General features: G+C 39.8%; 1 protein-coding gene across 2 annotated transcripts in view; it reads right to left on the bottom strand.

Annotated features, from left to right (window-relative positions):
* The window catches only part of SLC1A1 (solute carrier family 1 member 1), a 116,302-nt gene that overhangs the window by 31,395 nt on the left and 66,709 nt on the right, over positions 1-18,198 (bottom strand). For both annotated transcript variants that reach the window (XM_043978063.1, XM_043978064.1), the window contains exon 3: positions 618-710. In XM_043978063.1, the coding sequence (XP_043833998.1) occupies positions 618-710 (93 nt within the window). The remainder of the gene's footprint in view (positions 1-617; positions 711-18,198) is intronic.

The raw sequence follows: 18,198 nt of genomic DNA, 5'->3' as shown, positions 1-18,198 counted from the left end.
AGCTAAGTTCAGAGAATCTCATCATTAGGATCAGGCCACATCAACTTAAAGAACTGCCTTTTGAGGTGTGGGGGAGGGGAGGGTCTACACTGATGGAGAAAGTCCTCCCACACAGATGAAATCACAGACCTCTGAAATACTGAATCACAGGAGCTATACTCCTCTTCTGAAACATCCCTCTCATTATAACAGGTCCAGCTGGATGCCTCCTTGGCAACGCTTTATTAATTACCAGCTCTTACTGCTGTATCTACACATTAGGTATTAGAATGCATTTCCCTAAAGTTATTTCATGATTCTCCTCAGCTGTGCATTCAGGAGCAGATTACCTGAGCTCCTGACTTTTCTTCCTCATCCCCAGTTTGGCTAACAGACCATAAAAATGATCACCTCATTTTTGTCCCTGGCCAGGGAGGTCCTATTGAGCAGAGCAATAGCCGAAGGTCAGACAACAATTCAGTTCTTTTGGCCAAACTGTTTCCCATAGAAATGCAGTCACAATTTTTGTGCTTGATAATAAAGATAAGGCCAGCCACTGTCAAGGTATTACAAAACCATAGTTGAATAAAGTAATAAAACCACATGCTATAGTTGGATATACAAGACCAAGAGTTTACCAAGAATAACAGCAATGACTGTAGTGCAGAAATAATATACGACAGCCCGTAAACCGATTTTCCCAGAGACATTGGAATCCAGAGCAGCGACACCTGGAAATATTAAAAAAGTTTTTTTAAAAAAAATATTTTTAGAAGTTCCATTTCCTGTTATTGAGCACTCCCTGGTAGCATAATCTTCAAGGTGTGAAGGGCAAAGGGTGAGAGAAGCTTTGTTCATCTGTCTGGGAGTGGACCTAAACTTGAAGATTTGGGATGTGATGATACCATGGGCAGCAGCAACAGTAACAACAGCAGCAGCCACAGGAAAAAAAAATCACAGAATAGGAGGTCTTTACTGATCCCCAGCCCTGGTTAATGCTTTCTCTCTCAAATGATCTCCAATTCGCCCTGTATTCACAGTGTCTCAAAAGTCTTGATGGAGTCTTAAACTACTAAAGCTGAACAATCCACTAAGACTTTTGGCACACCATATATTGTCTTTTATCTAGAGTTATTTACATGTTGTCTCGCCCATTAGATTGTAAACTCCATGAGGGCAGGGAGAATTCTTTTTGCCTTTCTTTGCATCTCCAGTGCTTAGCATAGATCCCAGCTCACAGGAGATGCTTAAAAAATGCTTGTTGACTTCTTAGGTGATTCAATGGATCCAGTGGCCTTGGAGTCAGGAATACTTGAGTTGAAATCCAGGTTCAGACACCTACTTGCTGCGTGACTCAGGGCAAGTCACTTAACCTCTGTTTGCCTCAGTTTCCTCATGTAATATGGAGATAATAGCACCTACCTCCCAGGGTTGTTGAGATAACAAAAGAAGACTTAGCCTGTTGCCTGGCACATAGTAAGTGCAAAATAAATGTTAGCTAATACTGTCATTCTCATCATCATTCTAATTGTAGAGGGTTCTCTTTGGTGAAGTTTTAACAGTTTGAAGCTGGGGTTTTTGGCTACTGATGACATGATATATTTCTACCCTTCAAAGAATAACCTAAAATGCCAAGTACAGCTGCACTGGGCTGGGGATGGGGTAGACAATACTTTCTTCTTTGGTATGAGAAGATTTCTTTTTGGAGTCAAATGGGTGCTCATCTTCTACAATGATTGGTTTTGCAGGGGCATAGGACAAAATGACTACCAAGTAGATTCCTGACAAGTGGGGAGGTTTTGAATTTAATTCTCTATTTGTTTCCCATGCTCCGAGGGGTTTAAAGAAGACGTTGGGTGCAGCTAGGTGGCACAATGGATAGAACACAGGCCCTGGAGTCAGGAGGACCTGAGTTATAATTTGACCTCAGACACTTAATAGCTGTGTGACCCTGGGAAAGTCAACCCCAATTGCTAACCTCCCCCTTCTCCCTGAAAAAGATAGAATTGGGACACAGCAGCATGGTGTGATGGAAAGAGGTGGCTTTGAATCCTACCTCTGTTTTTGCTTTCTGGATGACCTTGGATAAGTCACTCTACTCTTACCATATCTCAGTTCCTCATCTGTCAAATGATGGGATTAAACTATGTAATCTCCAGAGTTTCCTCTGCAAATGACTTATTAACATTTATGAAGCACTGGGAACTAGGTTCCTTAAAATAAAAATGACCCACATTCATATAGGGGGTTGGGAGATGGGTGTTGTGGATTTTCTCTGCCTAGCCCAGGGCTTGGAACATAGTGGAATGCTTAACAAGTGTTTGTTGCTTGGTTGATTGCTTGAGTACTCTATAGCTATTAATAAATAGAAATCTGGAAAGACCTTTATGAAATAATGCAAAGTGAAAAAAGGGAGAACAAGCATAGAAAGGAGTATGCCAGAACTAGGATCATATGAGGAAATGAGAATGAATGGACAAAGTATCCTAATGGGAATTAGAAGAAGGGACCGAAAAAGAGTTATATTTTAAATAGTGAAAGTAATTGATTTAAACATAAACCGTTACTTAGCAAGTAAAAGTCTTTTTATATTGAAGTTTCATGTTGTTTCTGAAAAAATATTTAGTTTTTTAATTAAAAAAAGAAAACGAGCAAGAATATGATCTGACCTGTTATGATCTATTTATAAACCTTTTCTTAAAGTAACTTAAATATATTTTATCCAATTATTCTACAGTTAGATATTAGAAACCAAAGCAAAACAGAAAGAGTTATGCTTTAATGGGAAAGCTAAGTGGTACAGTGACTAGAGCGCCAGGCTTGGAGTCAGTTCTGTTCAAATCCAGTCTCAGACACCAGCTGTGTGACCCTGGGCAAGACATTTAACCTTGTTTGCCTCAATTTCCTCATCTGTAAAATGAGCTGGAGAAGAAAATGGCAAACTACTTCATTATTTTTGCCAAGAAAATCCCAAATGAGGTCATGAAGAGTCAGATGTGATTGAAAATGACCAAACAACAATATGCTTTAATCATTATCCTTCTCATTGATGATGCAATTGAGCTTTAACTCTACTTCTATGATCCAGCATGCCTGATTTCACCAATGTGAAAAACTAAACAGATTATACCCCCTGTAAGGACTTAGTAGATACTCCTGGAGTATTGTTAGGCTCTCCCTTTGACCCCACCCTCCTTTCCTCAAATCATCATTTTCCAGCCAACCTGATGGCAGGCTCTCTAATCTTAGCTGGCTTCGTGTTTGGACAACAAGCATACAATATGAAATCAGGCCTGGAGTTGAAGCCTTTCTGTCTTGATATAACCAGGCAGAGTTTGCATTCCTCTGTTATATTTCAAAAATTCAAGACCAAACTTTTGCCATGATGAGGTATCCAGGACTTTATGTAGTTTTTTTTTTTTTTTTACCATTTACAAATGGGATAATATTTTAAGGTACTTAGCACAGTCCTGGCCCATAGTAGGTGCCTAATAAATGTATGTTTCCTTTTTACCAAAAGCATTTATAACTTTGTTAACTTGGCTCTTACTTGTTACATGCAGTGATTGGCTATGGACTCACTCTGCTCCAGTAAGACTGGTTGCAGCTTCCCTCAGGATTCTAAGGGTAACCCTGAGGGGGTTGGGGTATCTTTCTCTAAATGCTACTGACTCATGCCCCATCAGCCATAGGAGTTAAATACAGCTGTAGAGGGCTAACTAATACTGATGAGAGACATTACTGGATAGGTCTGTTTCATACCAATCTCATGTTTATTTTATTTGGAAAGAATTACTTTAAAGTTCATGTCCTTGCCAAACTGTGACTGGACAGGAGGTATGGAATCCTTCCCCTGAAAACCCCATGCTAATTTCCAAAGCACATGACTGAATGACATTTATTGAACTCCAGCCCCAAAGAAAATCCACCCTGGCCTGCTGCTCCTAGGAAGTAACTGTTTAAGCCATTTCCACCCTCAAATTCTATTAAGATGCATCAAAGCACTCTATTGCCAGACATGGCCTAGAGCAGAAGTACAGGCACTGGTCTACTGCCAAATCATTAAAACAAATTATGAAATATTAACATATGTTGAAAACAATCATGCACATGGGTTTAATTTAGTTTGATGGGAACATTGGAAATCCTATACTGCTGGAAGAAAATCTGGGGAAAGACTAAAAAAAATACAAGAGGCACAATTCTCTGATTTTCCTATCATCCTTTCCATTGTAAGTACCTTAGATGATGTTGAATTGCTTAATTTGGAAAACTGAACCCGAAGAATTAAAGCACTGGAAATTATAAATATTCAGTTATTGTCTCTGCATGGGCTTTTTGGAATTCTGTTAAATAAACTTTTGCACTTTTTAGGAGAAGGAAGAAGTCTACTATTATTAGTTATTAAAGCAAATTCTTAACTCTTTCAAATAGTCCATATCCATTTCATGACGATATATGATATGGATAGACTTTTTTCAGGACATCTTGCTGTCATGGTGTAGTTTCCTTTGTATGATCCAGCCTGCTTTTCTCCTCCTATTCCCCCTCTGCTATTCCTATCCCAACTGACTACATGTCATAATCTGATGTATGGGTTGTCATCATTGAACAAGTTTCTCCTATATGAAGGCAGCTGGTTGGTATAGTGGTTAGAGTATTGAGCCTAGAGTCAGTAAGACTGTTTTTGTTTGTGAAGTTCTGTGATTTGGAGCCTTACAACAGAACTAGAAGAATATTGGTGTTAGAATCCTCTGGCTCGATTGATATGGTGCCCAATCAGGGCACCTCCAAACTAACCTATTTGAACAAGCTGCTGATGCAAAAAAAATGGAGCAAAAAGTCATCAACATAGGCTATCTCTATTTCTTATGGAAGCTTATTCAGCATAAAGCAATTATCAAAATAAGGAGGCCAGAAGAGCCTAGAGAATAGGGGTATACTGGAACCGACTTGAACTAATTCTAGCCAATTGTTAAATTTTCAGCATAGACATTTATATTTCAAAAATTGGTCAGTGCTACAAATCAGGGCTTGATTAATTCTTTTGTTGATTGTCTAAGATTGTGATTGTTTGCAAAAGTGATGGGGAAAACATTAATAATGCAGATTAAATTTAAAAGTGTGTGGGGCAGCTAGGTGTCGCAGTGGATAGAGTACTGATCCTGGATTCAGGAGGACCTGAGTTCAAATCCGACCTCAGACACTTAACACTTACTAGCTGTGTGACCCTAGGCAAGTCACTTAACCCCAATTGCCCCGCAAAAAAGAGAAAGAAATATATATTTTTTAAAAAGTGTGTCACATATTTCTGGAAATCCAGTTATTAAACATTTATCAGTATGCCTCAGCTAGAATATACCTTTGCCAAAAGGAGAGACATGTTGGTCAAGAGCAACATCACTTTAAACTATATGTATATATGTACATGTATATGCCTATGTGTAAAAAATACACACACACACACACACATATATATGTATACACATACATACACACATATGTTGTTGTTCAGTCATTTCAGTCGTGTCTGAATCTTTGTGACCCCATTTGGGTTTTTCTTGGCAAAGATACTAGAATGGTTTGCCATTTCCTTCTCCAGCTCATTTTACAGATGAGGAAACTGAGGAAGGCAGGGTTAAGTGACTTGCCCTGGGTCACACAGCTAGTAAGTGTCTGAAGCCAGATTTGAATTCAGGAAGAAGAGTCTTTCTGATCCCAGGCCCCTCACTCTATCTACTATGCCACCTAGCTGCCCCATACATGTATGTACATATACATATAAGAGCTAGCTCTTGAGGGTTTGCAAAGTATTTCACATGTTAAATTCTGTACCTGCCTATCTTTGAGCATGCTATATCCCTCTAATATAATGTAAACTTTCTGAGGGTGGAAATTGTCTCATTTATGTCAACTATGTAGCTGAATGCCTGACTTAATAAATTCTTGGTATTTATTATGGTGCTTAAAGCTGCCTGTTTGAGTGTAAACTCCTTGAGGGCAGGAACTCATCTATGTCCTCCAGAGTGTGACAGAGTATTCTATATACATACTTGTCGAATTGAAATCCCATTCCTGTGGTAATGTAATAAATCTTGTGGGCATTCAGAGCAGTTCTGGGTGGGGTGACAGTAATGGTAACTAATAATAATGCTCCTTTTTGCAAAGTGGTTTAGAAAGGACATTTTGCATTTTACAGGGTGGGAACTAGGCTCAGAAATATTAAGTGACTTTTTCAAGACATAGCTAATGAAGATATGAACCCAGGTATCTTAAATGCAAGTGTTGGGTTCTTGGCATAACAGCATACTGCCACTCAGGGATTGCTTCACTAAAGGAGGTGGCATTGGGTGGGGAGAATTGAAGTTGGCCTTGAAGGAGGGGAAGGATTTTGACAGTCAGTAAGCCCAAGTCTTGTTGTTGTTTTCTGTTTTTCCTTCATACTCAAAGAAGACCATAATAGATGTCATGACTTGCAATGAATTGAATTTAAGTGAGGAAGGGCTGTGCAATGTCACCAGCCTCACTATTTCCTCCAGAGCCTTTTGGGTCTCGTGGCAAGATATATCAGGATGACTGGAGATGGCCCCGAATGTTTTGAGGCAATTGGAGTTAAGTGACTTTCTCAGGATCACACAGCTAGTAAATGTCTGAGGTCATATTTGAACTCAGGTCCTCCCATCTTCAGGGCCAGTGCTTTATCCCCTGCACCATTGAGCTGCCCAAGCCTAAGGTTAGTCCTTACAAATAATGGGCAGTGCTGAAAGATGAGATTTGGCCAGTATGAAAACCTGAAGAATCTGTACTTTTGTCAGTGTAGAGAATTCCTATTATAGAAACTACTCACACCAAGTGAGATCACAACCTTATCTTAGCATATTAGGATATAAATCTAAGGGAGCTGCCCGAGGCATATAGAGATTATGTGACTTGTCCTATTTCAGTAAGTGGTGGCATTTGAACCCAACACCCTGACTCTAGGCATCACACTTTACCCACCACACAAAGTAGGACAGTGGAGAAGAACAAGATCTAAGGAGTATGCCTCGGACTATGGGACATCTAGAAACTTTTTCACCTTAGGAACCTGTACACTTGACTGCCGATTTCCTCAGTAGAATGTGACAGAGCCGGATCTGACAGGCTGAAGCTCCGGCTGTTGTCCGGAAGTGTACAACCTGAACTTTGAACAAGACTGCTACAAAGGAAGCAGGTGCTGAGAGCTAAACAATAGCAAGTTTTAAAAATAAATACCTGAAGGCACATGGGTCTTCCTAGAACTCCCTGACTTAAGCTACCACCCACTGATTTTTCCAAAAAGTTATTTTTTCCCCACATCCCCTTCACTCAGAGGAGCGGCACTAAAAGCCTTAACTCCAAAGTGCTGGAATAAATCACTGCAGTAATCGCTTTCGGTTCTTGTATTTGTCTCTGAAGGCCACTGATTTTGGAATTATGAATGGACACACCCTGGTAATAAAGGATTAATTGTTATTATTGCTATTTTAAATGGAGACAATTTCCAGATCTACATTGCTGATCCTCTCTTCTTTCATGAGTTTCATTCAATTCAAGAGATTTTGAAGAAAGCAAGGGATGAGGGAATCAGTTGATTTAGGTTCTAGTCCCAGTTGGGTCACTAAAATTTCTTGAATGAATGAAAAAAAAGCAGCATTTCTTAAATGCTCACTCTGTGCCATGAGCACCATTCTGTGAGCTAGGGATACAAATGCAAAAGTCAGACAGTTCCTGTTCTCATTGAGATAATGGAGACAAGTCATTCCATATGGTGCAATGGGAAAAAATTCTTGGACTTGGAGTCAGAAGACCTGGTTTCGAATGATTGTTAGTAGCAAGGCTGCCTTGGGCCAAGCCCTGTAAGCTTTCTGGCCCTCTGAAAGTGAGAGATTGGACCAAATTATCTCCTAGATCCCTTTCATCTGTTATTGGACCAAATGGCCTCTGGAGTCTCAGGTCTAGACCTATGATCCTTTGTCCTATGCTTCCTTTCTGTCTTCTCCAGCACATAGCCTAGTGCCTAATATCACCATAGGGAGCAATTCCATGGAGCCTTAAGGATTTCACGCATTATCTACTTTGATGCTCAAAACAACCCTGTGAGGGGGATTCTATTTTTATCTCCACTTTAAAGTAGAGAAACTGAGGCTGAGAGGTTTAGAGACTTACCCATGGTGACTTAGATTTTACACACATACACACAAACATACACAGAGGTGTGTAGTTGAGCTAAGGCCTTCCTGACTTGAGGTGCCATTTTCCACACATTTCACCCCCTGTCAATTTCATAGTAGGATCTCAGTTTGCATTTGTAGATTCACTGTTGGTGCATTGTAAGGTCTTTTTTTTTTTGCGGGGCAATGGGGGTTAAGTGACTTGCCCAGGGTCACACAGCTAGTAAGTGTCAAGTGTCTGAGGCCGGATTTGAACTCAGGTCCTCCTGAATCCAGGGCCAGTGCTTTATCCACTGTGCCACCTAGCTGCCCTGATAGTAGGGTCTTAATAAATACTCGTTGATTAATTATCTCATTTGATCTTCACAACTACCTCGTCAGGTAAATACTATTCTTAACTCCATTTATACAGATAAGGAGACTGAAGCTCAGTGAGTTTAAGTGACTTCCCATGATCTAGTAATAATAAAAGATAATATTATCTTATTATTATAATATTATATTATTATACTGCTTCAAGGTTTGCAAAGTGCTTTATCTCTATGTTATCTTATTTGGTCCACACAACAACCCTCTGAGGTAGGTAGTATTATTATCCCTATTTAAAGATGGGGAACCTGAGGAGCAGAAATTTTGTGACTTGCCCAGGGTCACACAGCTAGTCATAATAGCATTCAAATGCTTTGAGGTTTGCAAGATGCTTCACAAATATCTCACTTAATTGTCACAAAAACCCTGGGACATAGGTGCTATTATTGTTGTTGATGCTGTTTAGTTGTGTCTGACTCTTCATGATCCCATGAACCATATTGTCTATTGTGTTTTCTTAGGAAATATATGGGAATGGTCTGTCATTTCCTTCTCCAGTGGATTAAGTCAAACAGCAGTTAAATGACTTGCCCAGAGTCACACAGCTAATAAACATAAGGCCAGAATCTGAACTCAGGTCTTCCTGACTCCAGGCCCAGTTCTCCATCCACTTAGACATCTACCTACCTACCTGCCTCCTAGGTGTTATGATTATTATCCCCATTTTACAGATGGGGAAAATGAGGCTAACAGAAGGCAAGTGACTTGTCCAGGGTCATGCAGCTAGGAAGTATCTGAGGTTGGATTTTAACTCAGGTCTTCCTGACTCAAGGTCCAATGCTGTACCACCTAATTGCCTATATAGTATCTCATTTAGTCCTCATTTGATCCTTACAACAACCTTGCTGTTTTACAGATATGGAAGCATAGGCTGAGGGAGGTTAAGTGACTTACCCAGCTTCAGAGATCTAGTAAATGTCTGAAGCAGGATTTGACTCAAGTCTTCTTGACCCCTTTGGGCAGCTAGATAGTACGCTAGGTAGTACACTGGATAGAGTGCCAGGCTTGAAGTCTGGAAGATTCATCTTGAAGTTAAAATCCAGCCTCAGACACTTCTTAGCTGTGTGACCCTGGGCAAGTCACTTAACCCATTTGCCTCAGTTCCTCATTTGTCAAATGATCTGGCAAACCACTCTGGTATATTCACCAAAACAGTACCAAATGGGGTCATGAAGATTCAAATATGACTGAACAACACCACCACCACCTTCTTGACACCAGGTCTACTCAATCCACTGCACCATGCTCCCCTTCATACTTAGCACTGTGACTTGAACATAGTAGGCACTGAAAAATATGTTTTCCTTAATTAAAAGAATAAAATCAGTCCAGGTATAAAGGAGATCTGGTCAATAATAACCATTTAAAACAATAAAAATGGAAAACAATTTACGGCAGTAGAATTGGAATACCTATCACATGCAGGGAATCCTCAGGTGTAATTTTGCTGTGTTGTGCATTTTCACCTCAAAGGAAAGTTAAACTATGAAATAACTAGGGTAACTCATCATCTTTTTTTCTTTCTCTGAAATCTTCTCAGACTTGGCCTTTTACTAAAATGGGAGACTGAATCAGCTTCCCAGAAATTCTCCAGAAAATGGAAAGGTCACCAAAGCTTCTGTTCTATTAATTCAGGATTAAGACAATTCTCCCACAATCTCAGGACTGGCAGGGCCTTCTGGGTTACCTGCCAGACTCCAACATGGGCAGGAGTCCCCTGTTGATTGGCTACTTACAGGCTCTATGCAAAGATCCTCAGTGATAGGAAACTCACTACCTGATTTAACTCATCTATTTGGCTTCCGTAGCCTTCTAATTGTTAGGACATTTTTCTTTACAGTGAGTGAAAAACAAACTACAACCTCTCCTCTTTTCTTTTCTTCTTTTTCCTCTTTTTTCCTTTCCTTTCCTTTCTTCTCCTTCCTCCCTTCCTTCCTTTGTTCCTTCGTTCCTTCGTTCCTTCATTCCTTCGTTCCTTCTTTCCTCCCTCCTTCCCCTTCTTGCTGAAGAATGCACTTTACTTCATATTCTACCCTTTGGAGCCAAGTCTAATCCCTCTTTCATGTGACCGTCCTCCAAATATTTAAAAATTATGATCACATTCCCACTAATAACAAATCTTTTCTTCTCCAGACTAAACATTTCCAATTCAAACAATCTTCCTATGAAAAACCTGGAGTCCTCATCCTAGTTGCCATTGTCTGGTTGCTCTCAAATGTATCTAGGCTTTTCAGATTATTATCATTTTATTAATAATAATAGTTAGCATTTATATAGGACTTTAAGGTTTGCAAAAGAGCTTTACAAACATTATCTCATTTGATGCTCACAACAACCCTTCGAGGTAGGGTATTATTATTCCATTTCACAGATGAAGAAATGGAGGCAGAGAGGAGTGATGTGACTTTCAGAAGAAAAGGAGTGATAGGAAGTGGGTCCTGCCCAAAACACTTTCATGTTGTATTTCTTTATAAGAATTTTTTATTGGTGTCTTAGGTTTTTCTGTTGTTCTTTTTGCCTTTCTATTTTATCATCCCTAATTTCCTTTTTGAAGTTCAGTTTAGGAATAACCTTCTACATAAAAGTTTTGCTGATCCTTCCAGTTGTTAATGCCTCCCCTTAAATTATCTTTCTTTTATATACATGTCTACATGCACATGTGCCCATGTAAATGTGTGTATATATACATGTCTCTATATTAATATATGCATATATACATATACATACACATGTTTCCTTTGATAAAATGTAAGCTCCTGGAGGACTAGAACTATTTCTTATCAGTAAGTCAATCAACTAGCATTCAGGTGCCTGCTCTGTGCCAGGCACTGTGCTAAGCACGTGTCTTTATATCCCTAGCACCTAATGTAATGCCTGACGCATAGTAGGCATTTAACAAATATTTGCTGATCGTTGCTTGATTGTCCTCATGGTTATGATTTTGGACTGGACCATCTACTAAGTTGTAAAGGGACTGCCAAGCTGCATCAGTGGAGGAAGCCCCCACATTGACAAATAACAGATCTTTGAAGTCAGTCCATCAATCAACACATACTTATTAAGCAACTACTCAGTGCAGGCAGTGAGCTAGGCACTGGGGATAAAAAGATGAAAAAATGAAACAATGTCTGCCTTCATGTAGCTTATCTTCTATCACGGGAGTCAAATATAAACCAAAATAAGTCTTGGAAGTTTGCTTCCTCATTTGAGGCTCTCCTAGCTGGCTTTCAAGAGTTGAGCATTTCTGGACTGTGCCTGGAGGCAACCTTGGTGTTCTTGGCCCAACTATATGTGAATCCTAGAGATAATTTTCTGTTTTGCTTTTCAACTTTAGAGAAATGTTTAAGCAACTTACTACTTAACTGAAACATGTGGAAACCACCCGAAGCACCACTGAGGTTTTGAGAAGCCTGTCTTTTTTTTTTTTTTTTTGGTGAGGCAATTGGGGTTAAGTGACTTGCCCAGGGTCACACAGCTAGTAAGTGTTAAGTGTCTGAGGCCGGATTTGAACTCAGGTCCTCCTGACTTCAGGGCTGGTGCTCTATCCACTGCGCCACCTAGCTGCCCAAAGCCTGTCATTTTTATCTCTAAAGTCCATATAATGCTTGACACCAACAGTCAAGTCTCAGACACAGCGAATCTTAGCCTGTGCCTACTGATTATATGCCCCACAACCCAGTGATTACCCTAGCATCCATCTCCATAGCCCTCTCTAATAACCAATAATGGGGATAATAATACCTTCCCTTCACGCGGATCTTCGGGGTTAGCCTAGTGCAGTCACATATATTATCTCATCAGGTTCTCACAACAACCTGGTGAGGCAGGATGGGAGGTCTGACTAATCTTGTTTTAATAACGATGATAACAACCCATCTTGCCAACACCAGCATTCTCTTGGTGGTGCTAGAGGGATGATGTGACTCACAGAACACTGTGATCCTGGGAGAATCAAGATGGGTGAAGCAGAGGTTAAGGGGACAAGGCCCAGTGGGCATTGAGAGGTTATGGCGTGTAGTTAATGATGGCTTATACACAAGAAGGAGAATGGAAGAAATCGGCCATGACATGTGGGGCAGGAAAAAATGAGGCAGGCCCAAGATCATGGAGATAATTGGATATTGCTGCCGCAGCTGCTGATATAAAGAGAAGGAACAAGAGGAGTATTCCAGAGGGGATGGAGAGCTGACTGGATTTAGGCCTTGCCTTTGCCACATTCTGGCTGTGTGGCTCTGGGCAAGTCACTTAATCTCTTAGTATGTATGTACATATATGTGTACATATGTATTATTGGGTTGTTTCAGTTGTGTCTGACTCTTCATGACCCCATTGGGGTTTTCTTGGCAGAAATACTGGAGTAGGGCAGCTGGGTGGCACAGTGGATAGAGCACCAGCCCTGAAGTCAGGAGTACCTGAGTTCAAATCCGGCCTCAGACACTTAACACTTGCTAGCTGTGTGACCCTGGGCAAGTCACTTAACCCCAATTGCCTCACTAAAAAAAAAAAAAAAAAAAAAAAAAAAGAAATACTGGAGTGGTTTGCCATTTCTCCAGCTCATTTTACAGATGAGGGAACTGAGGCAAACAGGATTAAGTGACTGGCCCAGGGTCACAAAGTAGTAACTATCTGAGACCAGATTTGAACTCAGGGAGAGGAGGCTTTCTGATTCTCAGCCCAGTGCTCCGTCCATTGCACCATCTAGTTGCCCACATACAGGTGTGTATACACACATGTACGCACACATAGTCTGATAGGTGCATAAAACCTGTATGTACATTTCTCAATAAGTATATACATGTATACATATATTAAAGAGTCTATTCCCTCTGTTTTACAAATGAGGAAACTGATGCAGAGAAAAGACAAGTGGCTTTCCCAAAGCCAAAGAGGCAGCACCAAGATTTAAATCCAGCTCTTCTAATTTAAGCTCTAGGGCTTATATTACATATACACCGTGCTGCCTTTCAAGAAAGTGGGGATGAGACTTGGACCAGCAAATCGACTTTGTGGAATGACCATCCTCTGCCTCACTTTTCTGTTTCCTCTATTGTCCCCATCCATTGGACTATCTTTTTCATGGTATTACTGTGATGGAAGAGCATGTTCCCTGTTGAAAGATTGAAGCTCTTTATATAATCCCTTTGCTGGTTCTTTGGAGGAAAGGCAAATTAATATCATAACTCCTCTTGATTCAATAGTTGTGTTGGCACTAACCACTTATTTTTTGATGAAGTCAGGGAAAGGCTTAAATCATTGGTGTGAAATTGCTTAGGCTGCCTCACTTTCCATACTCAGAAACAATTTACAGCAAGCTATTTTAGTTCTAGGCTAGAGAGGACAAAGTGGGGGAATGCTCGGCAGCTAATTTTATTCTTTGGAACTGGAAGGGACATTAGAGATCATCTATTCCACCTCCCTCATTTCACAGCTGAAGAAACTGAGGCAAAGAGAGGGAAAATGACTTGCTAAATGTCACATGAGCAGTAACTGTCAGAGCCATCATTCAAACCCAAAGAGATGGAGCAACTGATGCAGGAGATGATGCCAACTTAGGCTATGACTCCAAATCCAAAGTTCTGTCCACTATATCATACTGAATCTTATATAGACAGAGACCATTGACTGTAGATGGCAGAAAGTGGATAGGGAGATTCATTTGGTACCAGGTATGTTGCAAGAAGCATGACCAACATTCCCTTAACTTGCTTGGCTGTTTATTATCATAGTCTTACAACAGAATGAGATCATAGGAGTTAGGGCTAGAAGGGACCTTAGAGATAAAATTGAGTCCAATTCCCTGATTTTAGAGATAAGGAAATTGAGGCTTAGAGGGGGGAAACAAATTGCTTGAGGTCACAAAAAGGTAAATTTAAAAACTGGAATTACAATTCAAGTCTTCTGGGACCACCTGGTGCAATGGCCCCATTTTCCACAAGTTTTCACACAATATTAGGTATGTAGCACAACACCAGCATTTGTAGAGCAAAAATTTAATGTTCTTATCATTGAAAATTAATTACAAATGCCATTTAGATCTTATATAAGTTAATAATCAGTATAACAAATATAATGAGAAGGCACATTTAAATATGTAGTTAGACATGTATATATTAACTCTTGGTTATCCATACTAATGGAGGCACTCTTTGGCATGGATAATAGGAAATCATGGATAATTTGATTATATAAATTCCTAGGCACAGGGGATGGGACTGTAGCTTTCCACTTTCGGTAGGATGGAACAGTTCCCAGATTACATAACTGTGGGGGGAGGGCACCTAAATGTGGATAGAGGAACCCCATAGACCATGCTTCCTAAATTAAATATCCTTCCTTTCCCTAAAAATTTATATCCCTCAACTCTATCTGAACCTGACTTTCAGGAAGGTAGGTGGCACAGTGGATAGAGCACTGGGCCTGGAATCAGGAAGACCTGAATTCAAATTTGGCCTCAGACACTTACTAGCTGGGTATGTCGCTTTACCCTGTTTGCCTCAGTTCCTCATCTCTAAAATGAGCTGGAGAAGGAAATGGCAAACCACTCCAGTATCTTTGCCAAGAAAACCCCAAATGGGGCCATGCTGGATATAACCATACAACAACCTGCTCTGGTAAATAACAATGATAGAGACATGGCCTATACTTTCATCGATCTTCAGAATTCCCAAAATGAAGAAACTACTTCTGTCAAAGAAAGCCAGCATCTTTACAACATTAGTCTTAGAAAGTTGTCTAGTTCAACTGAGAGTCGCTTGTCCAGGGTCATATAGCCAACCTATGGTGGAATTCGAACTCAAGTCTGGTACTCTATTCACTTTAGCACGGCCTTTCCTGGCAATGGAATAAATGAATGAATTAATTAATTAATTAATAAAAAATAAAATAAATAATAGCAACATGTATATATTCAGAGGAAGAGAAAGAGGTGCTTTATAAGGCACCTTATAAAGATGGTACATCTACTTTTATTCCCCTTTTTTAGTTGAGGGTAAATGTGCATAGAGGTTAAGTGACCATTTGGAGACCCCATAGCAGCATGCAGTCAACGATGTGATATAGTGGTCAAAAAAGCTTAATGTGTCCTTTGTCTGTGGTAAGAGGAATAATGTCCCCTAAAGAGGAGGTATAGTACCTCTGTACCATTCCCTGATCAAACCATCCATGTTCAGTTCTGGATGTCCTATTTATATATTTATTTATTTATTTTGGTGAGGCAATTGGGGCTAAGTGACTTGCCCAGGTTCACACAGCTAGTAAGTGTCAATGTTCTGAGGCTGGATTTGAACTTAGGTACTCCTGACTCCAGGGCCGGTGCTCTATCCACTGCGCCACCTAGCTGCCCCTGGATGTCCTATTTAAAGAAAGATATCATTGAGCTGGAAAGCATGCTGAGAATGGCAAGGAGCCTTGAGTTATATCATTTTCTGGATGTTTGGCCTCAAGAAGAGAAGAGTTAGGGGAGGCATGAAGTTATCTTTAACATTTGAAGACTGCCATATGGAAGAGGGATTAGGTTTGTTTTGCTTGGCCCTGGAGAAAAGAGCTAGACACACCATGTGGAAATTTCAGAGGCAGCTTTAGGCTCAATATAAGGAAGATTTTTCTAACAATTAGAAGCATTCCATTTTTTTAATATCTTTAGAGGTATGGGTTAGATTAGATGGCCTTTCCAACTCCAACATTGTGATTATGTGACTTAATCAATCATGCAGAGAAGAATCAGAGGTGTATTTCAAATCCATGTTACTTCAAACTCTAAACCATCATTCTCTCCACTACATTTTATTACCCCTTTAATTCTATACAATTTTGGTCATTTCTCTACTCTGCATTCTTTCATTTTCTTTATAATGACAGGTCATTGTTCAATGTATTCCATCTTCCCTACTAGATAGTAGGCATCTTGAGAGAAGAGACCCAATCTTCTTTCTTAGCACAGTGCCTGGAATACAGTAAGCACTTAATAAATGCTTATTTCCCCTTATTTTTTCCTTCCTTCCTTCCTTCCTTCCTTCCTTCCTTCCTTCCTTCCTTCCTTCCTTCCTTCCTTCCTTCCTTCCTTCCTTCCTTCCTTCCTTCCTTCCTCCCTCCCTCTTTTTCTTCCTCCTCCCTCCATTCCTTTCCATCTATATAGCATTTCATAGTGAGCTCTGCACACAGTGGGTGCTCAAAGAACACTTACTAGCATTTACAAAGAAGCTGTCAAGAATTTTCCTGAAATTCCTTTCTAGAAATGATTAGCTCTGAGAAAGAAGAGTGAGGCATTTGGCAAAGAACTCCCCAACAAAATATGGCTTGGGCATAGGAAGAAGAAACAGATGAAAACCTTCTCACCCCTGGGCTTTTCAAGAACCATTCTGCTCAAGAATTTTCCAGGGCTATTTTTTCCAATTACTTCCTAGAACTGAAAGTCAATCAGTGACTTATGGAAATGCAAGGAATCTTGCTGGAGCCAGTGTGCAAAGGTTTGAAAGAGCTAATGGTTAAATTTCAGTGTGAACATTTACACCTTGGAAATCAGCAAAGTTATAAATTAGGGCTTGATTTGTTTTATTGTTTAGCTTAAGAAAGTAATGTAGAAATGTTAATCATTCGAATTAAACTGGAAATGTATTGTACATACATTCCCCACCCCACCATAGAACTGCTTGTTAAACATTTACCAGCACACCCTCGTATACCAGTGACTATCTGGAACTAATTAACAGCATTATATTTTGAACAGATAAATGATTTTATGGTATACATATGTTATAAGATATTGGAAGTTGTAGGCCTGATTCAGTATATTATAGAGGGTCCTTTTGTCTCTAACATTCCATGCTTTTATACTAATAATGCTGTCTTAGTCTGTATATTCCTAGAAATTAGAGCCTACATTTAATGTGGTGGCATAGAAGATTAGAGTTGAAAGAAATGTTAGAGATACTCACATGATTTGGACACCCAATGAAGTACTACAGGAAAGGCTATTCTTGAGCCATGAAATTTCCATATGGAAGGGACCTTTGTGTGCATATGGTCCAGCTGCCTGGTTTTACAGTTGAGGAAAGTGGGGCCAAGAGAATTGCACAAAGCCACATTTAATAGCACTTAATGGTTTACAAAACAACTCCATGAGCCAGATAGTACATTGATTATCACCCCCATTTTACAAAGGAAAAAACTGAGGCCCAGAGAGATTGGGTAACTTGCTCTAGGCCACAGAAGTATGAAGTAGCAGTGCCAAGATAGAAACCTAAGTTTCTGTCTTCACACCCAGTGTTCTTTTCATTGCTTCCTGTTAAATTGAATTGTGTTCAGCTGGGAAAAAACTTAGATAAAGGCAGGTCTGGAATGTCTACTGGTATCAATGATTTCCGTAGATTGCTTGCAAAGTTGAGTTAAACTATAAAATCTACTTCAGAAGTTTTACCATGTAAATGTACCAGACTATGAATATTGATCGTTTTTCAAATAACCCCTGAACAGTATAACTACACTAAAGTATGTATGTATCATTACTAAAGTGGTTTCATTAAAACCTGATTTTCTATTATTTTTTTTTCCTCTGGTTGCTTAATTTGCCATCCTTCCATGCCATTTCTGTAGACAGATAAATTTAATACTGTAATTCATGAATAACCATATAAAGAAACCTTTGAGGATTAGAAAGGAC

The sequence above is a fragment of the Dromiciops gliroides genome, chromosome 1, assembly GCF_019393635.1.
Source record: "Dromiciops gliroides isolate mDroGli1 chromosome 1, mDroGli1.pri, whole genome shotgun sequence".
Lineage (NCBI taxonomy): Eukaryota > Metazoa > Chordata > Mammalia > Microbiotheria > Microbiotheriidae > Dromiciops > Dromiciops gliroides.
The sequence above is the reverse complement of the archived record's forward strand: the minus strand, read 5'-3'. Positions and strand labels throughout refer to the sequence as shown.